This window comes from Anastrepha obliqua, chromosome 4 (genome assembly GCF_027943255.1).
Source record: "Anastrepha obliqua isolate idAnaObli1 chromosome 4, idAnaObli1_1.0, whole genome shotgun sequence".
Taxonomy (NCBI): Eukaryota; Metazoa; Arthropoda; class Insecta; order Diptera; family Tephritidae; genus Anastrepha; species Anastrepha obliqua.
In genome coordinates this window covers 27,885,845-27,912,024 of record NC_072895.1, presented here as the reverse complement: position 1 = coordinate 27,912,024, position 26,180 = coordinate 27,885,845, and the positions used below count along the sequence as shown (strand labels likewise).

Sequence of the window (26,180 nt, the reverse complement as noted above, 5' to 3'; positions counted from 1 at the left end):
GGCCAAATGGAGACAAACGCTCCGGCTCTAAAAGTATTTGATGCGGTCCCAGCTGGTGGTAGCAGTGGAAGAGGAAGAGGACGGCCTCCTCTGCGTTGGAAAGATCAGGTGGAGAAGGATTTGGTTGTCCAACTGGCGACGGTTAGCACGAGAAAGAAATGACTGGCCAGGTTTCTTAAACTCGTCCAAAATCGCGAAAGCGATTATCGCGCAAATCAATAAGAAAAAAAAGAGAAGGCTTCTCTTAACCTTAACCTTCTGCAGCCATCAAAGCCAGGGTTAGTAAACGAGTTACTCTAACCCTCAAGCGAGCTTGGCAGGCTGAGAGAGGCTGCAGATGGGCAAAACTGATGTTATCTGTCATGTGCGACCGACTGTCGCAGTTCCTCCTGTCACTAAGCAGAGGGGACTGTAGGAGGCTGGTTGAACTGATGACGGGCCACTTTCTATGGGTAAAGCACATGGAAAAGGTGGGCATCTCAGACGGTGCACTCTGCCCCGCATGTGGAGAGAAAGATGAGACGCCGGAGCGCTTTTTGTGCGTCTGCCCGACCTTCGCTCGAATCACGCTTGAGGTCTTTGGCGTTGATGTGTTAGGAAGCGTTCACCTCTTCTTCGGAGGTCGAGTAGATTTGAAGAAAATTTTTTTATTTAATAGGTCTATGAATAAGTTCGTGCGGTTTTTTTTTCGAAATTTGAATTTCGGATCATTCCCATGGCTTTTAAACGTTTGGAAATGGTTGATTGATCAACTCCCAAAGTTTTTGCAACCTCTTCTTGCGTTTGAGCCGGATCTTGATCGAGCAATTCCTCCAATTCGGTATCCATGAACTTTGGCGGCGCGGCCAAAATCACCACTTTTAAAGCGTGCAAACCACTTCTGGCACGTTCGCTCAGCTAGAGCATGCTCACCATAAACTTCCACCAAGAGACGATGACTTTCGGCTGCTTTTTTCTTCATATTAAAAAATTCCCCGCAAAAACACATTATTTGGCACGAAATTCGACATTTTCAAGTGTGGTAAAAATATTGTTGTTTACGCTTCAAATAAAAAACTTATACTCCAATGAATGTTTGGAAATGTGGATCGATGGAATAATAATCAAGTTACGCCATCTGTTGTAAAACCGCACGAACTTATCCATAGACCTATTATTTATTTATTAAAAGAGTAACAATTATAAATAACTATTCCACTTAAAGAGCTAAAGCACTGGCTACTACCGGCCTTCGGCTATTAGTATAATAAAAATGACAGCGTGTCTTATAGCCTTAACTTACATCTAGATACATAATCACAAATCTTATTTAACTTGCATACCGTTGTCTGTTTGAGGAGTTCCGATGGTTTGATGCTTGAGAAAAAGGATGTTCTGATATTGTGTAGGGAAGGACAAGTATCTATCAGATGAAGTGTAGTAAATTCGTTGGAGCCACAAAAACGGGCATGTACACTTCGGTGAGCCGCTGAGCAAGTGGGCATGTGTCATGAGTGTCTGACCGATTCTCAGTCGAGTAAAGATTTTTGCTTGGTGACATAATGCAGATGGAGGGTAGATATTTCTTCCCCCAAAGGGGTTAAAGTTTTTATAAGGATGCTGATAATGTTCCATTTATCTGCGGCAAATTCTTTCGCTAGTATCTTTATGTCATTGCAAGTGATATAGTCAAATGTGTGTAGAGGTTTCTTACTCGCCTCTTTCGCTCTCTTGTCAGCTTTTTCGTTACCATTTATCCCAGAGTGCCCAGGAATCCACATAATTTTGATTGCACCTGTGTGTATTGAAATTATATTGCGGATTTTTGTTATCATCGGGGTGTCATTTGTGGGGTTTAAGATAGCTTCGATTGAGGATTTGCTATCGGTGCAAATTAAGTGCTTGCTACATTTCTGGGAGGCAAAGATTACTGCTTCAAGTAACGCAGCTGCTTCCGCTGTAAATATTGAAGTGAATCTTGCCAAATTCCGGCATAGATGGTAACACCTTCTGCGTTTGTCACTGCAAACGATGTGCAGGTGTTGGTTTTTGATCCGTCGGTAAAAATGATCTTCCAATCTTTCTTTAATGGGGAAATGGTTTCGAGAAAAATCTGGTTGTATTCGTTTGTATTAGTGGAATATTTTAAATGTTTGGATAAATTGTTCAATATCATCGAGTTGGGAACGACCCACCAGTTTTTCGGCTTCTTTTAGAATGATGGAGATTGTTGATTCCCGGCTCTTTCTGTTTAATTTTTGAGTACTCGAGTTGATGTGTTTAAACAAAAGTCTGTTTCTACATTGAATTATCTTCAAAATACTTCTCCTTGTATTGTTGGCCACCCTTTCCGAGATGGTGGGAAGTCCAGCTTCTGCTAAGGTAACGTTTATGGGGAAGTGGGGAAGGCTCTGATGCTTCTCCTGACTGCAGCATGGTAAGGTGCTTCTAGGCGCTTTAGATGAGTTTTAGTGCAGTGTCCATATATAACCAGTCCGAAGTCAATTTTAGATAAGATTCGAGATTTAATGATACTTAATAATGTACTTGTATGTATCAAACAGTGCTTTGAGGATAAGTATTTAACTATGTTTAGTCTAGATAATAGGCTTAACCTAACATATTCACAATGTTGCTTATAAGTTAGTCGCTTATCAAAGATAATGACAGATAGAGGTGATCATTGAGGAGCATGAGGCGGCGGACCACTTTCTGTGCGTCTGCCCCGCCTTCGCTCGAATCAGGCTTGAGGTCTTTGGCACTGATGTGTTAGGAAGCGACCAACTTGGCTCCTTGGCACCACAAGATCTACTCAGATTTCTTCGGAAAATCCGCGAAGGGTGAAAGGGAATCCGCGTGCAGTACAATGGACTTAATGTTGCCTTAGTGCTGTACTTACTAGTTTGTTCGGACAAAAAAAATTTCACCTTAAATCAGATGACTCTCTTGCAACTATACCCACCAACTTCTTGTGTGCCCACCACTTACCTAAAACTTTTGCAGAGAATAAGAGAGAGAAAAACATAACATTTTATTTAATATTATTTTTTTTTTTTTTTCCATTTGGTTGTATTCTTTTGTAAGTTAATCATTTTTTAGTTGTATTTTTATGATTTATTATTTCGAGTGCCCATACTCGGACTCATCGCCAAAACACGCACTGCCGCGCCCATTTCTACGTCCATGGCATACAAATATTCTTTTTTGTTGGATATGCGAAATAATTTCGTTTAAATTTCTTTATTTTACTTACAATTTTATACTATAACAAAGACTACTTACATAGGTAAAACTAAGAATACATAAAAATACAAACGAATTTGAATAGAATTAATAGACAACTTACAGTGGTACTTTCTGACAATTCGCAGAGCTAAAATAAAACATGTAGATACTCGTAAAAAACAGTTGGTGAAGAAACAAAATTCAACGATGAATTAAAATAAAGGTACAAACACAGCTTAGTAGCTATTTGTTGTTTTTTTTTTTCTTTTTTTGCAAAAACCTTTAAGTTAAAAATAAGGCAAAAGTGTGCTTTTATTTCGATTTCATTTACTTATTTATTTACGTAGTTTTTCTTTGTTTTTGTTTTGCATTTTTTTTATTGCTTGAATTTAGCGGTTGTTAATTAATGCCGCTTTCGATTCACCACTTCGCTGCGCGCTAGAGAATTACGCTGCATGCCAAGTGCAAGATTTGTAGAGAAAGCAACAACAATTTAGCGGTGAGCAAGCGATTTTGTTGATAGCCGCTTAACCCACAATCGATATGCTTGGGCTAATGTAGCCAAGTAGAAGGTGGCGCAAAATCAGTCACCTTATCGGCACGTTTATACTTTTTGCTAATGGCGTGGAATGTCAATCATATTTGACTCTCGTGAACTTAACAGCTTAAGTAGGCAAATGAGTAGTAAAGTCCTCTCTTGACGAACAAAATTAACACTCTACAAGGCTCTCACCACGCCCGTCCTAACGTATGGCGCTGAAGCTTGGACGATGACAACATCCGATGAAGCGACGCTGGGAGTGTTTGAGAGAAAGATTCTGCGTAAGATTTTTGGAGCTTTGCACGTTGGCAACGGCGAATATCGCAGGCGAGGAAACGATGAGCTTTACGACGACATAGACATAGCGCAGCGAATAAAGATCCAGCGGCTACGTTGGCTGGGTCATATCGTTCGAATGGATACAAACACTCCGGCTTTGAAAGTATTCGATGCGGTACCAGTTGGTGGTAGCAGAGTAAGAGGAATGCCTCTTCTGCGTTGAAAAGATCAGGTGGAGAAGGACTTGACTTTACTTGGTGTGCCCAATTGGCGCCGGTTAGCATGAGAAAGAAACGACTGGCGCGCTTTGTTAAACTCGGCCAAAATCGCGTAAGCGGTTATCGCGCCAATTAAGAAGAAGAGGAAGAACTTGACAGCTGCAGTATAAAAACAGGTGAATATTAATTTCGATGGTTGAGTTGATTAATTTTGCGCCACCTTGTATAAGTAGAGATATTTTTTGTCATTATATTTTGCAACTTCTGACGCAATGCTTTGAAAAGCAATAGAATTAACCAACAGTTTGAGCGCCATGTTGTGAGGAACAGCACGTCTGCCTTTCGATCAAACCATTTTGTTGTATGCTTTCAGGTGGGAGGCTTCGAAAAGCAATGCCACTGCATAGCAGTTTGTCATCAAAGCGGTTATAATGTAGTGCTGTAGATTTTTGGAGGTGTGCTCTGTAACAGACCCTTATTCGGCTCTGAGCGGATTTGATCGAATCAGCTGGTGGGCTGATGTAACTTAGGATGTTTTCACAATTAAAATGAGTTTGTGTTGGTGATATACGCAACAAAAATCAACCAATGCCACTTCGTTGCCTTCTAAACAACGACTCATTGGAGGAGTGTGTGTGAATGCACGTGAAATGATCGTGCAGAATTCTGCTGCCTAATAGCCGAAGTGACATGACAGCCGAAGTTCCCCTTACAGTGTAGTTGGTTCCCCTCTCTGGGTAATTGGTGAATCGAAAGCTGCTAAATAATTTTCAACTCAAATCAGGTAAAATATTTCAAATGTATGTGTGTGTGTGTGTGTTAAAACAAGCGTTATAAGCAATTATGCGAAAATAAATGTTTTAATTTAGTTTTAGCAAAATTTCATAGGGGGAAATATACATACAAAATAGATTTTAAGATTTTTACTAGAAATCTAGAGCTTTTCTTCATGTAATTTTCATTTCTCATTCTTTGAATAATTAAAGTGCTTGGTTCTTTTGTTTGTTGTTATTTTGTTGATTTACTACATACATACATAGCTTATTCAATAAAACTAATTATTTAAGTTTAAACTTTATTAATTTTTTTTTTCATAAATTTTTATATCACAATAGAAAAGAATTCGTGTTCTCTTTTTTTTGCTCTTTAAATTTGCTTATGTCTTGAATGTGTTGTTGTTGGTTTCGTATGACAAAAAATATTCGTTTTTTGTTTTTGTTTGCATTTTGGAATTCATTACTTAAACTAAATGAAACAGAACATTACGCAAACATTGGAAATATGCACTGCATTTTCGACTAAAATAAGTTTTTTCTAACGACTTTATGACTTGCAGCTTTTTTTGTTGGTTTTTCTTTTATTTATTTGTATCATTCAAATCGTCATTGATTACAGTTATATAATAAATTATACATTTACATACATACTTATGTGTGTACGTGATTCTTAGTTTTTATTTAGTACCAGTTACTATCGAATTTATTCGTAGTTTTATTGAAAAGCTTTCATTTTATTTAAGTAATAAAGGTCTTTTATGGCTTCGTTTGTTTACATACATTTTTTTTTACGTTGACTGTGGTGGTGAAAAGTTGGCTGATATTTTTATGTGCTGGCAAATATTTTTGTAACCTTTGAAACTGGTTTTTTTATTTACAGCAAGATTTTTTTTTCTAAAAACATTAAGAAGAAAGTTTCTAAAGACAAAATATAAAGCTCTAAAACTTCCCATACAAACATTTGGTATTACTATGGTTCAATTTCTGGTCTTTGTGCGCTCTACAGGATCAGCCAAGTTCAACCTAAACCAGCCTAAGATGAAAGTTAATGCCTTAAAAAAATATAAAAATTTACGTACAACTACGAGCGCTCATTGAACTATTTCATGTAAGAGAAAACAAATATTACACTGAAGACGCTCCCACGGCAGTCCGTTGTACGTTAACGGATTTTTATCCGCCAAGGACTGTCACTCCCCAGCAGTATTTCGGTGCATGTATGGGGAATGTTTATGCTGCTACAATAGCAACATTACACTGAAGATGTTCAGTGACCGAATGCGCGCAAGAAAATGCTTAAGTCATTAACCAAAACTTGCCACGTGGTAAAAACTTTTCTAACTAAGGTAGAAAAAGTAATTCGAATAAAAAAAACTTCATGCAATTTCACATACAATCGTTCTGTATTTTTCGCAATGAATTGAAATGACTGCCGTGTCTTATCGTAACACTAAAACTAGAGCTCCATACCATGCACTCAGCACTTCATTCAGCAAACAAATCCCATGGCTGAGTAAAGCGGTGAAAGCCACACGTCGAGAATGTACGGTATGGAGTTCCAGCACTCTCACTGTCTCAGGAAGCTTGAGAGCGATGGCATCCCGTTACCACGACCGTTGGTTCTATGTTACATTAACCAATGACTCACTCTCCAGCAGCATTACCCGTACATGTATGGGGAGTGTTCATGCTGCTACAACACCAACAGCGATGACATTCAGTTCCCTTAATGTTCAACAAAGCTTTTTAAACTCTATAGCAGCTGATGGCCTCGAGAACTAGTGCGTTATTTAGTTCTTTTTTGCATTTTAGCATAGAAAAATTGAACATCGTTTTCTTGTTCTTCGTATGCCTTATTGATCAAATAGGGCAGTACTAACTAGAGATGTCGAAAAAACATAGATGCATCAGAAAGTTTCCGCTGCGTCGGCCATTTGTGAAAACTTCCATTTCAGTTCTTGAATTTTGCAAAATTTCAAATAAGTTACTATGACAAAGTTTATTATATTTCTAACCGACTGTTAAATCAGTTCAAACACTTGTTGTAAAACCATAAAAATTATAAATATTTTAATTTTAAAATCATCAAAAATGTACTCGCATTCGTAATATTTAGGTATTTTTTAGAAAAACTCTTTAGGTATACAATTTTTTAATGAATTGGAAGATCTCAGTTCTGAAGAAATCAGGGATATTCTAAGATTTTTTAAAAGTACACACAGGTTTTAGGAGAGAGATAAGGGCAAGTTCCCCACGCGGCATCACAATGGGCTATAAGCCCATAATTGCATGGGACATGTTTTTGCTGCTACAACAACAACAAAAAAGGAATATATTATATATATACGATACATTCATCTAATATATATATAATATCGAATGAAATGGACAACAAAACCTAAAGCCTAAAGTAACAAGAAATAATTCTTAGCGAAAATAGTAGAAAAATTTGGCTTGCGAGCCAAGCTAAGCCACGAGATGTTTCAAGTTAAAACAAAATCAGCAATACACCCTTCTATTTCAATAAAATTTCCATTATATGACGTATATTCCCCTCCTATCAGACATTTTATTTCCAAAGGCCTATATACAGACTGTTCCATCTATACCAGAAATATGAGAACTTTGAATAACGCCCTCTCAGTTGTTGCTCGACTTGTTTCTCTTGCATACCGTTGCAGAAACTACTGAGCAGTACAATGTTCACCATGAAGGGGTAGTTCACTCACAGCGAAGTGTTAAATAAAAAACAAAAAACTTTCAGTTCTGGAGCACTAAACAACATCTACATGCTGTTCAAGTAACGGTTTGTTGTGGTGTGTGCGCTAAGCATTTAGGACCTTTTTTTTAGAAATTCGTCTCTGAACGGCAGATGGTTGTTTATGAGAAGCTTTTGCATGGCAGAAATGCACTTAGACTTAAAATTAAAAAGGGATGGCCGCTGTTAAAAAAAAAATAAAAAAAAGTGTAAGCAAACAGTAAATAATGCGCTACAATGCCTGATTAAGTTACTTGTACACTTTCACATAAAATTTCTTTAGTCACAATGTTTTTTGTTTCATATTTTTACAGTGCAGAAAACTACCGATTTTCAAAGTGCGAAAATATTTGCAAGTACAACAAAATCAGTTAATCAACCTAATCATAAATAGGCTCTCTTCTTCACTGCTCATAACATACAAATACAAATATCAATTCTTTTCCTCCCCCCAACAGCTTTGTTGCTTTGTTTTATTAGCTCACACTTTCGTTGAGCGCAATTTCGTACAACTTTTCGGCGTATACATACAAGTTTTTCTGAGCGTAAGGTATATTTTACAATTTGTTTGTAAAGTGTACGCTAATACAGTAGGAATCCAAGTCTTTAGAATAGTTAGGCATTTTCTTAAAATATTGGCTTTGCAATTTTATGACTCCTTTTTTTTATATAGTTTAAAGATCCGATTTTGTTTTTTTGCATGTTTCTATTAATTTTGGAAATTTTATTATCTTCTGCAATTTAAAATTTTAATATTTTTATCAAACTTTGTGCACAAACACGAACAAGACAGCTAATTTTAAAATTACAGAAACTGAATTTAGGAGAAAAATTGTCAAGTAATCGATGGATCGCCGGCAACAAATGCAGGTATGTGCAGCTATAATACCTGATACTAAAAAATAATTATTTATTCAAAAAAATCTTAAATTGCAATTTCTCAAACTGCTCCGAAATATTAAAAATAATGAAATTTTGGATGTGTAAGTGCAAACACGCATTGCATCCAGTCTTTCTTGTTCTACTCTTTAAAATTTTCATTATTTTCCCTTCACAATAGATATTGACTGTCATCTTTTGGCAATATTGCCAATTCCCATAATCCGCTTATTTTATGAGAACTATGAGTTGTCAAGTCGCATTAGTTGCACTTGATTCCTTGATTCCTGACATAATTCCGAATTAAGTCGTTAATATCGATTAGTTGTGCCTAACTCTGGAGATGATTCCGCATTAAGTTGCTAGTTACATTTAAATCCTTAGATCATTTAAAATTAAGTCGTTAATCTCGATTAACACCACCTTCTGTATAGGCTATAAGGCTCACCATTAAGTCTGAGCTAAATACAGCTGTGTTTAAATTATGGTTGAAGTTTTTATAATTCCCATTGTTTACAAATTTCATACTGGGTGACCTGATACAAAATATTAAATCATTTTTGAGAGCATTACGAAAGCAGATTTTAAAATTGGTTACTTAAATGAAATGTAATCAAAAAGTTGGAGCAAATCTAAAACAGAATAGAAAAAATCTTTTAATTAAAAAAAATTAAAAGAAAATCTTTTAATAAAAAAAAGTTCAAAAATATCTTTCAATTAAAAAAAGTTAAAAAAAAGTCTTCAAAAAAAATTAAAAAATTGCTTCTAATTAAAAACAAAAAATTAAAAAAAAATTCTTTTTATTAAACAAAACTTAAAAACAAAAACTTTTAATCAAAAAAATTTAAAAAAAAATCTTTTAATTAAAAAAGTTAAAAAACAAAATATTTTAATTAAAAGCAAAATCTTTTAATTAAAACAAATCTTTTAAGTACAAAAAAATATTTTAGTTAAAAAAGAAATCATTTAATTAAAAAAAAATCTTTTAATTAAACAAAAGTTAATATAAAAAAAAGTTTAAAAAAATTTTAATAAAAAATTATTTATTTTAATTAAAAAACAAAAAAATTAAAAAAATTCGTTTAATTAAAAAAGTTAAAAACAAAATCTTTTAATAAAAAAATATTTTAATTAAAAAAAGTTACAAAAAAAAACTTTTAATTAAAAAAAATCGTTTAGTTAAAAAAAAACTATGAATCAAAAAAAGTTAAAAAAAATCTCTTTTAATTATTGTAAAAAATGTTAAAAACAAAATCTTTTAATTAAAAAAAATCTTTTAGTTAAAAAAAATCTTTTAAGAAAAAAAAAATATTTTAGTTAAAAAAGAAATCATTTAATTACAAAAAAATCTTTTAATTAAACAAAAAATAAAAAATTAAATTAATTCTGGAGTCCAATAATTGTTATATTTGCTCTAACCGATCTATTGACTTGAACTGCTACTGTACATGCACATATACATATACATACATATACATATATGTACATATACACACATAACAATTTTGAGTTTCGAATTACATTGAGGGGCCACAAACAAATGTACTTAAACTATTTTTGCTCACTTTTTTTTGCTAGTAAAAATATAATATTATTATTCACTCTTATGAGAACTGTCGGAAGTTAGATTTTGTATTCTGGCATTTAAACAAAAATAAAATTAATTTCATTTTTACAGCGTTTTTTGCGCAACTTTGTGTATTAAATTACCGAATTCAGCTACATGCACAGAAAGTAAGTAATTTTTTCGAGCAAAAACAAAATGGAAAAGGCAACAAAAAATCGCTCGTGTACGGCCAACTTTTTGAATGCTTTAATTTTAGCATTTTGTTGTATCATTTAAATTTGTTGTTGTTCTTGCTAGTATCTTTTCTGAGTTCATGCATTGTATGAATGTGTGTGTGTGTGAATTGAAATGTTAGTTGTCGGTATGTATTTTGTTGCATGGTGTACACGACTAAGGTGGCAAGGCGCGCAACTGAGGCGCGTCATTGTTTGTGTTTTTGTTTTTTGAAGTCTGGTTGGTTATCATTTTTTTTTTCTACTATTAGTGGTGGCTTTGTTGTTATGTTCTTTTTGTTTTTACGAGAGTGTTGTTTTTGGCATTTTTTTCTGTTTTTTGTTACCGCCGATTTATTCAGTTTGTTTCTTATTGTATGTACTTGCTTGCCAATGATTTGCAGGTGTGCGTGTGTTTATTTTAATTCATTTCTTTATTTTTGTATTTTTTCTTAATTTTTTTTTTTTTGCGCCAACAGTGAGGGTCGCGCGTGCATTTACTTCTTCTGTTGTTATTGTTGCTTTTAGTGCTTATGCTGTTGCTGCTATGCCTTAAACTTCGCCTTGTTTCGGTGCCGTCTGAAATAAGCTCAACCTCAGCTGGGTATGCTAAATACGCCTGAAAAGTGAGCCTTGCACGGCTGCGTTTCACTGCACTCACGGTTGTTGTTCTTGTTGTTGGTGCCGCTGACGCCTCCGCCATTATTGCTGCTGCTATTGGTGTTGATGTTGTTATTGTTGTGCTGCCACTGTGACGGTGTTGCGCTGTTGTTTCGATTTCTGTTGTCGCTCCAAATCTCCACTAAATGCCCCTCCTCTGTTGCTGTGATAGGTACTGTTCAGTGCAAGTTGTTATTGCGCCTTTCCTTCGCGTTTTTGCCGAGTTGGTTTCGTGTACTTTCGCGGTTTGTCGCTCTCCTTCTTTTTTGTTGTTAAACTTCCTTCTATTGTTGCTGCTCGTTGTTGTTAATGGCTGCGTTCGCTTTGGCAAGCATGTTGTTGTTGTCTCTTTAACAGCTGACCGACCGAGCGTGACTTTCGTGGCTTGATTTTCTTTCATGTTGTTGTTGTATTAATATCGCCTAAACATTTGCAGCTACGATCAGCATGCAAACGACTTTTATCAATTTCTTCAAACACTTTAATAAACTTCTCTTCTGCGTTTTGTATTTTTTGTTGCTCTGGATTTTTTTCTTATCCACACTTGCATCCTTCAGTAATCAGGCAACAACAAGCTTTATGTCGTGCGCATAGATCTTTACATTTCCTCAACTCATTGCTCAATCCCACCCCTACCACCGCCGCGATATTTACCGTCTGCATGCATCCCAAATAAACATACAATACACCCATACATACATACATATGCACATAGGCGTGTACGTAATGCTCAGAATAAACGAAACCAAGGCGGTCAGCCGCCATCGCAAACCAATGCAAGTGGTTAGCCATCCATGCAGCCAAGTCAAGCCGTGTTGGTTGGTTGGAGGACTGCCATGCCATGGCATGCCAACTAAGCCTTCCGATCCACGCCTCACTACCGCTCCACCAGGCACTCTAGCAGCCAGGCTGTCCGCAAACCATTAAGGCAACCATGCATGCGCGCTTTGGCCGTAGTAGTCATGATTCCAGTGCAGCTACATGCACACATACATACGTCATACTTGCATACTTAGGCACTCTTCGGCACACATGTGTCCATGGGTTTGGTTGTTTGTCTGACTGGCTGCTTGGTTATGCAGCTGGTCTGTTGTCCGTCCCAATACCAGTGGACTATCTGGCTGTCTGCCTGCCTGTTTGACTGCGCTGCATTGCGTGTCTGACTCTGCGCACAAGTTAATTGTTGTTGTTGCTGTTTTAGCTGAAGCTGCTGATGTTCTTGTTGCCGTTGCTGTTTAATCCGTTTTTTTATTTATTATTTTTTTTTTTTTAATTTTTTGTGTTTTTTTTTGCTATTTGCGTTTTTTATTGGCTTCTTCATTGCTGTTTTAAATTTAGTACACGGCGTGTTTATGGGAAACGAAAGTCATGCATGCGTTGCCGCCACGTTTATTGTTGTTGTACCTTAGTTTTGTTGCTGTTGCTGTGGCTGCTGCTCTTGAGTTTGTCTGTTGTGTTGGCTTTCTTGTTTTTGTTTTTCTCTTTTGTTATTTTCAACACGTTTGTTTTTTTGTGGTAATTTTTTTCAGCTTATTTAGGAATTTTATTTTTTAAATATTATTCACCCTTCTGCAAAGTTGCCTTTTCGCCTCCTCACTACATCCCATCTGCATTGCTTTCGGTCCGGTAGCGCCTCGTGCGCTTATTTGTTCGCTGTCGGCCGGTTTGCATGTTCGCCTTACAATCTATTTATCTGTGTGCGTCTGTATGCGTTCGTATGCGCGCACTCGTGTGTATTTGTATAATTATTTATTGCTGCTTTGCTGCATAATTCTCGGTTCAGGGTCTCAGCCGTTTGCTCCGTGGCCCATTCTTCGTGCAGGTTTATTTCCTATGCGACCGTTAGGTGGGATGCAGCAAAGAAAACTCGCCAGAGTTGAACGCTTGCGTAAATATATTAGCGTCATTTTTGGTTAAAAGTGATATTTGGTTGTGGTCAATTTCGGAAATAACTTCGCATTACGCACCCGCCTTGTTGTTATTGTTGTTGTAAGCTCATAAACATTCCCCATACATTTTTGGAGAATGCTGCTGAAGTGACAGACCTTGGCCGGATTAAAATCCGCTTCGTTCCGGCAACGTGGAATCGACTGTCGAGGAAACACACCCGCCCGAAGAGCGCACGCTCTTCCTTCATCTTACTCTTTATTACTCGCCCTTTGTTACCGCTGTGAATTCTCCGATTAACCAAATTGTTATACCATCCTACTTTTGAAATACCCTCCAGTCGACGATGTCGTGCAACCCTATTTGCGTATTGTTTGTGTTTGCTGCGTTGAACGCATCATCTTACGAGCCACAGTCCAAGATTCAGTTTTAACAACTTCGGCAATTTCATAATCACATCGATACCCTTGGAGGATAATTGCGTGCAACCGTACAGATCAATCGTCTTCAAATTTACCAGATCTTGCGCGAGTGTTTCTAGTCCCTTGTCCGTTATGCGACTACATTGTCCAATATTAAGATTTTCTAGTTCCTGTAGTGACTTTGCGATCTTCAACATACCCTGATCGGTAATTTGGCACTGATTTAGACTGAGCGAACGGAGCCGATAGAGGCCCTGGGCGATGTGTGTGAGCGCCTGATCGCTGATCTTGTCGCAGAAACTGACGTCGAGTGAGGTAATACCACTGCCCCCTTCGGTGAGGTACGCCATGCCAATGTCGGAGATGTTGTCGCAGGAACGTAGATTAAGTTGTTCAAGTTTAGGCATACGTGCCAAGTGCTTGAGGCCGCTGTCCGTGACGGAGACGCAAAAGCTCAGGTTGATGGATTTTAGTGACGATAGACCTTGTGCTATATGACCGAGCGCTTCGTCGCTGAGTCGTTGGCAATCCTGCAAACCCAGATACTCCAACTCTAGATTACCCTCAGCGGTCTCTTTGCTCAGGCCGGCCAAATGTCCGATACCCTGATCGCTGATGTGCCAACAGGAACGTAAATTTAAGTGCTTCAGTTTTTTCAGACCCCACGCGATGAGCAGCAGACCGGTATTCGTAATGTTGCAGCAACCGCCGAGTTCGAGTGTCTCCAAGTTCTTCAGATGCTGCGCAATGCGTCCCAAACTCGTATCGGTAATCTGTTTGCACAGGGACAAATCGAGTACTTTCAGATTCGGCAGATCCACAGAGAAGGCATGACCCAAATTCAGATCAGCCACATTGAAGCAACCGCTCAAATTAAGCGAGACTAGTGATGGCACGCCGAGCACGAGATCCTTAAGTGAGCGCCGCAGCGACAGTATCTGCACTTTTTTTATGCCTCGACGCACCAATGAATTGAAGAGACTAGGACTGGAACGCTTTAGATGCAACTTGGCCTCAACACCTTTCCATACACTCTTGGCGTATGCGGCGTCGCGCCAGGCTACACATACTTGCGCGGCACGACCCAAATCGCGTACCGTTAGCTTCTGGAAAATCATCTCGAGAATTTCGGGGAAGAGATTGCTAATATGTGTACCCTCAATAGGTGGCGGACTCTCCGGCGACGCGGGTCGATGTTGGTGGTGGTGATGGTGATGATGATGATGGTGGTGCTGCGCATGTGCGGCCGCAGCAGCTGCAGCAGCCGCAGCCTGCTGGAGGTACAACGCGGATGGTAGTGTCTGCAGTTGGGAGCGATGATGCAACGCATACGGTGTGAAACGCAACAAATGATGGGCGCGCTGTGTGAGGGCGGGAAGTTCAGTCTGTTGGTATAGGCAATCTTCCATATTCCAAGCGGCTGCGGCCAATTGAGTAGCGGTTGGAAGTACTGCACCAGCGGGTGGGCCGTTGTTGTGATTGCCAACGCTGCCGCCGCCGCCTCCGCTACCGCCACCACCACCACCACTACCACCGCCATGGTAGCTGGTGAGTGCAGCGGCAGTTTGTAGGGAAATGGTCGTGTGATGATGAAAGGGTAGAATTTCGGTATTTGTCGCCATGCTGTTTAACGTTGGAAGTACTGTGATGAAATGCAGCGAAATGAAGGTAGGAGGAACAAGTGACGGACAAGTGTATTGGACACGAAGCGTAATGCGGTACGCTTTGTGATATTTGCTTGGCTGCTACAATTGCCTCTGAAGGTCAACTTAATCCAATTGAATGCTTTACTTAGAATCTAAGTAGCGGAATGTCAACATACAAGCAACTCAGCAGCTCTGTTGTTGGATTCTGATTCTGTATGAAATGTGACGTATTTGTTCTCTTTTTAGTAACGCAGTTGTGTGCCGCGACACGACGCGATACGAACACGATTGAGAGTTAATTCGATTTAACTTGCGCACAAGGGGGTTCAATTTAGACGCAAGGACAGTGATTGTTGTTGTTGTTGTCTATTTATTTCTACTCGCTGATAAACTCGATTTAAAGCCACACTTGGCGCGACTCGATGCGCTTAAAAGCGCAATTTGATACGGGTTGAGAAAACGCGACGCGACGCGATGTGAGGCGCTTTCGACTTATCTTTTGTCGACGTTTTTTCACTTCCCACTTTATTTACTTAACAACTACTGCTGCTGCTGTTTATGCTGTTACTTTTGTTCTTTTGCGATTTCAACTGATTACAGACAGATACGGCACTAACGCAGATCATACACAACAGTTTGAAATTCACATTGAAAAACATTTTTAGATAATTTTTTTTGTTTTGTTATTTAGCTGATTATTGTGCTATTTCTTACGGCACGAGGCGATTGTTTAGTTAATTTGCATATTTGCTTTCAAATAAATGGTTAGGGCAAACAACCGGTGCGACGAATTTAAATAGTAACAGTGAAGTGTTGCGGTATTTTCTTTTCACTTTTCAGATTCACAACACATTTCACCAACAATTTATAATTTAAACCGCAATAGACAGCAATGTTTCACAAACTAAACTCGCCAACGCTATGCGTTTAGTTTATAACCGAAAAACCTTTGGTATCAATGCGTACTCACTCACACATATAGCAGCTGCACAGCCCTCACTCACGTAATAATGCTCACACCAACGTGAGTGGCGAGTGTGAGCACCATAAGCCAAAGTGGTGCTAACTCGTGGCTCTCTTCAATATTTGTGCGGTATTCAGCTATGCGCTGGGCTGCAATGAGCCGACTGGCAAAGAGCGCACTAAAGTCATTTACACCATGTGAATGCGTGTGTGCGCGCGAGAAAAACATAGCTGAATTTTCTCGCAAATGCAACTCAATTTCTCACATATACATGGGTATACTTGTGTTGTACGAATGGCTTGCGTTGCTCTCAGATAAACAGCAAACAAACTTTTTGTGTATGATTACGCTTCCCTCAACTTTGAATTTCGTGCTCAGCACGAATTACCTACTGGGTACTTTTGTTAAGCGTCGCTGCTTAGAGTTTGTTTTTTTCGCTACGGTCGCCCCTTAAAAGAAAACCAGATAAGAAATTCGAAACTATTCTCTGTTATTTTTCCTGAAATACTACGTCTTTAGAATGTATGTATGGATGTATGTATGTATGTGCATTTAAATGTATGTAACTATGAGCATATATCACATTTATGTATATGAATTTATGTACGTATGTACACGGATTCTTGATTATTGAATATCTTACGCCATCGCTAGATCAACTTGTGCACTGATAGTCAAAGTAAAAGTGCTATGTTGCTGGGAAGACGGGGGGTCGTTTACGGTGGAGGTTGCAACTGCGATGCAAATACATACATATGTATGTAAATGCTTTATTATTTTTGCCTTTTCACAGACTAGAATTCTTTATGTTTACTTTAGCTGCGTGCGTAGATGTATGTATATATGTAGGTAAATATATTTACATGTAAGTACTATGAATTTTTCAGCCAGCAATCTTAACAATCAAAAGGACAGACTTGCGGCTTTTGAGAAATTCTTTTAGTGCGCGCGAAGTTTATTGTCATTTATCAGAAAATTTTTATCACAGTAAAAGTATCATTTAGCTATGTTAATTAAACTAATTCTTATTATTTTAGTTTTTTAAAAAATACTTGAGACAAATTGCCTGAAGTTTCCTTTTATTATTCTGTGGTTTTATACAAACTGATCTTTACAAAATTTATAATTATAATTTAAACTAACTTGAATGCCTTTCTTAGGAAATCACCTAGACGTCTCGTCAGCGGTTTTTACATACATACATATGCACATACATACATATGTGAACTGATATTAATGAAATAGGAATATTTCGTAAACAAGTGCAGAATATACTTTTATATGTACGTATGTATGTATGTACAAATATTAATTTTTTTTTTTAATTTTGCTAAAGTGAAATTAAAACATCATGTATTAGTGCTGTGTTTTTATTTTTGTAAAATAAAGGAATTGACTAGCAATAAAAAATTATTGTAAATCATCATTTTTTCGGGCCTCTGACTACCGCTAACACCATAACAGCGCGCTCAGACGAATTTTTTTATAAAGGGTGTTTTTTTTAGAGGTTAGGTTTTCAAAATGAAATAAAACGTATATAATTTCATGTTATGGCCAAGAATTTAGCTTTATTATAAAGATAAGGGTTTGCCATTATGTTTTAAAAATGATTTCGGGCAAGTGGCCGCCGCGGCTAGCTCGAATAAATTCCAGCCGAGAGGCCCAATTTTCGACCACTTTTTGCAGCAATTGGGGCCGTATGTCAGCAATAACGCGCCGAATATTCTCTTCCAAGACGTCAATCGTCTCGGGCTTATCTGCGTAGACAAGCGACTTCACATAGCCCCACAAGAAATAATCCAGCGGTGTTATATCGCACGATCTTGGAGGCCACGCCACAGGTCCACGGCGCGAGATAATGCGCTCACCAAAAGTTTCCTTCAATAAATCGATTGTTGCGTTGGCTGTATGGCATGTAGCGCCGTCTTGTTGGAACCAAAGGTCGTCCACATCAACATCGTCCAATTCAGGCACGAAAAAGTCATTAATCATGGCTCTATAGCGCTCTCCATTGACTGTAACATTATGGCCGGCTTCATTTTTAAAGAAATATGGACCAATGATTCCCTCTGCCCATAGAGCACACCAAACAGTGACTTTTTGAGGATGTAACGGCGTCTCAGCAATGGCTTGTGGATTATGTTCACTCCAAATGCGACAATTTTGCTTATTGACATACCCATTCAACCAAAAGTGAGCTTCATCGCTGAACAAAATTTTCTTCGATGCGTCGCGCGAACTGAACCATTATTTTCGTAATAAATTTGCACGATTTGCAAACGTTGTTCAGGTGTAAGTCTATTCATTATGAAATGGCAAACCAAACTGAGCATAAATCAAGTGACAGCAGTCAAGAAGACCATCTACGAAAAAAGTAGTGCCAACTTGAAAACCTAACCTCTAAAAAAACACCCTTTATATAGTACAGTGCACTCGCGATAATATTAACACCCTAATATATGAACACCCCAAAATATGAACACTTGTTTGCTTCCATTGAGTACTCTAAAATATGAACTTTTGGAAAAAGCTCAAAAATATGAACATAATTGATTTTCAAATTTCTATCGGATTTCATGAGCCTAATAAATAGGGGCAATCCCTAGTTAATAAAATTTAAAATGAACAAAACCGTCACTGAGAAATGCTTGCGTTCACTCGCATACATGCTTTGCCTTCTCCTATGTTCAGTTGTCAATACACATTTTCAACGTCGTAAGTTGGTCATTTCATGCGAGCATAATTGGTCCTTCGTTTTCTTGCAAAAATATTAATTATAAATCAGTATAAAAAATGCACACAAAAAAGCATAAGTTTTTGACCTCACGAGAAAAATCAGATATAGTAGAATATTTACGAAAGGGTCAAAGTGTTACTAATTTATCGCGTAAATATGGAGTGACAAAGTCTACAATATGCGGACTTTATAAAAATAAAAATGCTATCTCTAAATGTGTCAACAATACATTTATCGGTCCTGGAAAGAGGAAAACTTTACGTCATTCAAAGATAGAAAAATCTCTGTATCGATGGTTTTTGAATATGAGAGTCAAAAAGCTCCCGGTTAGCGGGCTTATGTTGAAAGAAAAAGCAAAAGACCTTCATTTTAAAATTAAAGAAAATTGCCTTGACCTTAATGCCAGTGATGGATGGCTTCAAAATTTTAAAAAGAGATATGGCGTTCAGTTGCTCCAAGTTTCTGGAGAAAAAATATCTTCACAGCCCCAGTTAGTTGGCCTATTCAAAAAGGCGTTAAAGATGAAAATGAAGGAGCTTGGATTAAGTCGTGAGCAACTATACAATGCCGGTGAATCCCGCTTATACTGGAAACTTTTGCCACAAAAGACGATGTGTCATCGTTAGAAAAAACAACCCCAGGTGCAAAGATGGAAAAGCAAAGAGTAACTTTCTTGGAGCAATCCAGAATGCATTCAGGGAGGTTTGATGGGTCCAAGAATGAAATAGGGTCTGGAGCCGGATGGTACTTAAACGATAGTAATAAGTATCACTATGCTATGGGGGGAATGGCAACTGTTTTCCAAACAGAAGTTTTTGCCATCCTAAAAGTAGCCGAATGGATAATCGAGAGGAGATGGAGCGGAAAACAGATTGGAGTCTTCAGTGACAGTCAGGCTGCATTGAAGGCCCTGGAGAACGCGAAGCAAACCTCAAAGATTGTTCAAGAATGTAAGAAGAAGCTTAATTCTGTCGCAAGACAAAACAGGCTTGTACTTATATGGGTTCCGGGACACTCCGGTGTTCAAGGAATCGAAATTGCCGACGAATTGGCCAACCGTTGATCAGCGGTGCCCCCACAGGGGCCAAAGCCAATAATCGGAATTAGTCCCGCAGGAATCAAGAATTGGATCAGCGATTATGTAGGCAATCTACATAAAGAGCGATGGTCCGGTCTGGAACGCTGCAGAACTGCAAAGTGTTTTGTGACAAGAGGATCCTGAAGATGACGTTCCTTTGAGTGTTCTTCGAAGCAACGTAATTATGAATGTAAGAGATTTGGAGGAAGGTGCAGCTAATCTTTTGTAACACTTGAGACCTAAGGTTTGTGTTTTAGAACCGTTAATCAAAGAAGTTTGTTTTTTATTTTTTTAAGTTTCACTTTAGGCTGGATTCACTGTTTTCAACGTTAGAGAATTTAACGATGGTGCTATTGAATGCAATGACAATGAAATATAGGAAGTTTCCGACGATGATGATGACTGTTCTGTGAAGCCGGAAAAGACAATTACATCAAAGGAAGCTATTGACATGCTTAATAAAGCTTTGGAGTGGGCTGAGATTGAAATTGTTGATGAATGGGATTTAATTGTGTTGAAGAAGCTAAGGGAAAAGGCAGCTTTTGAGATGCTTGAACAAAAGAAACAACAAAATCGGATTACTGATTTTCCTCCGACATGAATTAATTTTTTTTTTAATTAAACAAAGCATGAATTTAAGTATGAAAAACTTTTTGACTGTAACTAATTTTTTAATTGTTGAATGTGAAAAAATGAATAAACAACCTTTTTTTTTTTGGTTTCAAATAAAACAAAAATCTCTCAAAACTAATTAAATAGAAAATTTTTCAATTTAGTTGCCTTTCGTAAATATGAAGAATCTCGCAAAACTGAACAGGCCTGGTTTTAATTAGTTCATAGTATCGCGAGTGCATTGTAGCGTCAAATTTTGTTAGGTAGGCCGCCTAAGCGTGGCCTTTATTTCCTGGTATCCAGCCTGGGACAGTGAAGCATTCCGTAGCGACTTTTTATGTTATTGCATTGTTAGCATTCACTGCCACATATTTTTATGTCATGAATCACCGCCTGAAATACTGTGGAATAATCGTCCATTGGTAACGTTCTTAAAGTTCGAACCTATGACACCTCCACCAACCCTACCATCTGAGGGCACATCTGTCTACCAGAGCGCCCCTAACCCCATTGTACTGTTTATTTCGGAACCATCGGTATGGATAGCTAAGCAGTACTCCTGATCTAATCTGCCGATGAAACTTATTGAAGGAAGCTTTTAATCTGATTTGGCCTCTAATCTCAGCAAATTCCCCTACATCACCAAACCGTCACCAAATTGTCTCGAATTCCAACAGCTAGACTCTCTGATTCTGATGGACTATAGATAAGAGATTTAGAAGCAGATTAGCATTAAATAATTGGGCTTGACTTACTGACTCCTGCAGCTGTGACTTATTAACCAACTGCGTATTAACCCATTATTCAAAAATGCTGCTAAGTCTTTCTTCGTAATTGTGGCTAGACTACAGCTGCTCTAATACCTGAGTGCATTGAATCGCTTTATCGCTCATGCAGGCTGACTGGTTTCACTTGAGCTGTTGAGATGGAAAATACTTGCAAATTTGGTCAGAGTGTCTAAGCAAATTTCGATTTCAGCTCTGGATGCTTATGACACCCCGCAAGTAGTGGCATACTGGAACAGGTCCAAGAGGTAAGGCAGGGGGAAATACTGCTCATTCTCACAATGTGGTATTACTTGTCTAATTACTTTGAGGCACTTCGCAAATAATAATTCACAAGTGAATTACGAATGGGAGAGCGAATTATGTGCTGCGGAAGCATAGCATTAAACGGGATGTGTACGATGGCATAGGGGTCTCAAAATTCAGGAAGCAAAGAGAAAAAAATTTGGGAAATATGTATAATATGTTTTTTTTTGTATTCGCTAACGGGAGTTAATTGTAAGGCCTCTCAACAAAGACAACATATTCTAGATAAGAGTGGACCAAACTCGTGAAAAAAATGTTTAGCGTGTATGGATCAGGCACAGTTTATACGCAAAAAACCAAGAACGAATTAATGAGATTATTAAAGCTAAGCTTACTGTCAAAAATAATGCCTCAGCCTTTTGTTTCATTAACTTTTTCAGGATATTTTTTTATGTACAGTGACTCACAGCTAATTTGATGCAGGTAATACTTTTTTAGAAAAAAAGAAAATGACTCGATGTTTATTAAATTTAATAAAAAAAAAACATATACGACTTGTAATCAGAAGGACCAATAACAAAAACAAAGCTTGCTGAAAAAATATAGAAACAAATAGTTTTCTCATCAAAATATGCTTAAATGATGCAGCGTATTTTATATTTTCTTTGAGAATGCAATAAGGGTGATATGTTTTTTTTCTGTTTAGCTTAGCGTCTTAAGTTATTTTCAAACAAATTTTGTAAAGAAAAGTTGAAAAAATGTAAATTTTTTAAAATGGGAAAACGGACCTCACTTGAAAAAAGGGAAGACGTTATTCGTCATCATAAAGAGGGCAAAAGCCAACGAAAAAATGCAGAAATTGTTGCTGTTAGTTCCTAAACTGTCCAGCACATTATATAAAGGTTTCGCCACGAAAACAGGATAGAAGACAAGGGCAGATCTGCGCCAAATAAAATATTTAATGATGCAGATAAGAGATGGATTGTTCGCAAAGTTAAATAAAAACTCAATTTAAGCGCTCCAAAATTAACGAACGAAGTCAAAAAATACTTAGGCAAGATCTGTAACCCTGTTCGTAGAGCTCTGCGCGAAGAAAATTTTCATGGAAGGACTGCCGGAAATAAGCCGTTAATTAATGCTCGTAAAAAAAAACAAAAAAAAAAAGAGTTTTACAGACAACATTTGAACAATGAAAGCAAATTTAACCTTTTCAGGTCTGATGGGAAGTCCTGCGTTTGGAGAAAACCAAACAGTCAAACACGGCGGGGGCAGTGTGATGGTATGGGGTTGCATGTCCTATTCAGGCGTCGGAAAATTATCATTTATCGATGGAAACATGAATAAAAAGATGTATCTGGGTGTGCTAAAAGATAATTTAGTACAAAGTGCGGATAAAATGGGCATTAGGGATTCGTTTAGCTTCTATGTACCAAGACAACGATCGCAAGCATAAGTCTGGTATTGTAAAAACTTGGCGTATCTGGAACTGCCCACATGTTCTACAGACACCCGCACAGAGTCCAGATCTCAACGTTATTGAGAATTTGTGGTCAGTGCGGGAAAATAAAATATGTAAGAAACCACAATATTTCTAATGCTGCTGATCTGAAGCGGGCACTACAGGAAGAATGGGATAAAATTAGTTCCGATTATACAGCAAAACTTGTGGAATCTATGAATTCCCGATTAAAAGCAGTTCTGAATCAAAAGGGATACCCCACTGAGTATTAGCCTCAATCAAGAAATCGAAATATTAATGTGTGTGTGTTTTTTTTAATACAATTATTTTGGGGCATCGTTTTAGCTGTGACCTCAAAACTGTAACTGAATTTAAAATAATTTGTCATATTTGTCTTATGAAGAAACATTTTTTGTTATTTTTGTTGTTAAACAAAACATGTGATTTAACAATAAAAAATATAAAATTTTTTTCTGTAATGGAAATACCATGAAATTTATTTGATATTTTAATAATTTTTTTTGGCTGCATCAAACAAGTTGTAAGTCACTGTATGCATGTTCGTGCAGGTTCATGCATGTTTATGCACGTTCCGGTTCAGTCGAGTGGCCAAGTGTTTCATCGGATTATAATATACCTAGAGATGCTATTTCGTTGACTAAAGGAAGTCCCATCTGTGTGACTTTTGTTACACTGACAAACAGCCTTGCAGACTTAATAGAGAAAAATTCTACCTGGTTTTTTATCAAAAATTGCCAGAATCAATGCCCAGGTGGAGTTATACGCAGTTATTACTGGAATAGAATGTACCACAAAACATTAAATGCTATAGAAACCCTTTTTCTTTCATTTTTCTAAAAATAATTTCGTTATCCGATTATTTCATCGGTGTGGACAGCCGCATGCCGTATAGTTTCTTTCAATTTATCGGTTAAGCGAATTGTCACGAAACTAGATTTGCAGGGCGAATAAACTACAAGAAATTATCAACAAATTGAGATCAAAATTAACGTGATAACACGCGTAGTTTTGGAGCGATAACGATTTGAAAATCACAGTGAATATTGTCCGATTATCCGATTGGGTCACTGTATACATACATACATATGTACATACATGTATATAATTACCTTCCGACTGTTACAGACAACAGCTCTTCATATGTATGTATGTATGTGTGCATGTGAACAAAGTTAAAATATCAAAGCACGTTGGTAGTGCGCGCATTTCGTAATCATTTAATTTATAAGAATCGGAGGTATCAAATCATGGCGTATCTGCAAACTTTTGATTCGATAACTAAATATGTATGGATGTGTATATGTATGTATGTATGTATGTACCCATCTAACTTTGAAAACTAATTGTAAGTAAGAGAGTTCAAAATTATCAGTTTTCATACCCACATAAAAAAGCCAATAAGAAAAACAACACTTCGTCTGCTACATATGTACATACATGCATACATACATATGTGTGTATGTATGTATGTAAGTATGTACCTAAGTACTATCCGGTTTTATTGCATTTATAATGAAACACAGAAAAGGCACACACAAACATAAGCTCGTCTCCACGTATATTTGTATGTACCTATACATGCATACAAACATACGTATATGCATGTAGAAAATATAAAAAATTAAAACGAAAAACAGAAACAAATTTCTTACAAAAAATAATTTAATGCAAAAGCAGACAAAAGATGGACATGCCAACGAGCATTGCTGATGCGAAGAAGGCGCACAATTACACAGCAGGTACCTCGCACACACTTTAAGCCAGAATTGACGTCAACGTCGACGCCGCAGTAAAAGACGTTGAACTACACTCTGAGGCATTCGATAGTACTCGTGCTGTCTTATGTCGAGCAACCCGAGAAAGGAAGATGGGAATGTACATAAAGTCTGTATTGCATTACAACTCTGATATTTGGTCGATTTTGCTCTTTGCTGTAATAGGGACAGCAGTGGTGGTCTGCGTCAGCGACTCGCACTGTACAATACGACTGCACACGAACACGAAACAATATCAAGTCACCGACGGCGACGCCGACAACGACAACGACAACGACAACGACGACGGCGACGAAGTATGTATGTATAGCAGCAACACAAATAACAAACAGCAGTGATTGTGACTGTGTCTCGCATTGCCATATAGACCGTCCTCAAGTTGTGTAGGTACCTTATTTCCAAGAAAGGCATACAAAGTTGCCGCGCCAGTAACACACTCCTGGTGCCCGAGCTACAAACATATGTACATAATATACATACATACATATGTACATATCTTTTGTTCATTAACATATTACTATTATCGTGCATATGGTTGCGGCTATTATTGTTGTTGCGAGTGTAATACTCTGACATGCGTTGTTTCTTGCCATTGTTGTTGTTGTTTTGTAAAGTTGGTACTTTCTTCAGTTATTGATCTGTGACGGTGCGTACATACATACATACACTAACACAATAACCAAGCGAGTATGATCCTTTTCTTAAACGAATGTACGAGTTTGCTCTCCCACTAAATGCCGAAGGTTTGAGCGCAGGATTTCGGGGTTTCATTAAACACACTCACATGCGCACACGTACAAATAGCATTCTGCATAAAAACAATTGTGTGCATATCTTTTCATTGGCGAAAATCAGAAAGATATGCTCGACCTTTTCTTGTGTGCTGCTGTTGTTGCTCCATGTAAAAAAACCCCTGAATACTACAATAACGACCTAACGGAAAATCTACCTGAGCCTATCCAACCATACCCGTGGCTGACTGAGCGAGTGTTGTTGTTGTTGATGTGAAAGAGTGTAAAGTCGTTGATTTATGTACGATTTCCATCGGCACTTTTCGGTCTCTTCTTTAACAGCATCCTTCGTTCACCTTTAACCGTCATCTCAATAGCTTAACCTGCCAAGAGTAGTGAATTGAAATTGTGGAGTAAGTATTTTTCAAATACATACACAAATGAATGCGTATGAAATGCAAGTTGCTGAGGCATCTTCTTTCTCTTCCTTATTCCACAAATGATCATCGATCGTCGCAACGCATCGCCGTAAATTCTACCTGCCTGATATGCCGCTGTGCAGCGTTTCGAAACAGGTTTTTGTACTCTGGGGTTAAATAATGAAAGATTTTGAACTGGAAAAAATAATCACTTCGCTGAAAAACGCATGGGGAGCAGCACAACGCTCATGAATGTGTATAAATATCATCGGATGCGCACACAAATGCCAAAATAAAGGAACAG

The 26,180-nt window shown here is 37.7% G+C and overlaps 1 protein-coding gene across 1 annotated transcript; it reads right to left on the bottom strand.

The window, feature by feature from the left end:
- Nucleotides 1–10,760: 10,760 nt before the first annotated feature.
- LOC129244995 (F-box/LRR-repeat protein 14) lies at nucleotides 10,761–15,958 on the bottom strand. Its single transcript, XM_054882935.1, has one exon. The coding sequence runs from the start codon at nucleotides 15,023–15,025 to the stop codon at nucleotides 13,379–13,381; it is 1,647 nt and encodes a 548-aa protein (XP_054738910.1). The 5' UTR covers nucleotides 15,026–15,958; the 3' UTR covers nucleotides 10,761–13,378.
- Nucleotides 15,959–26,180: the final 10,222 nt, after the last annotated feature.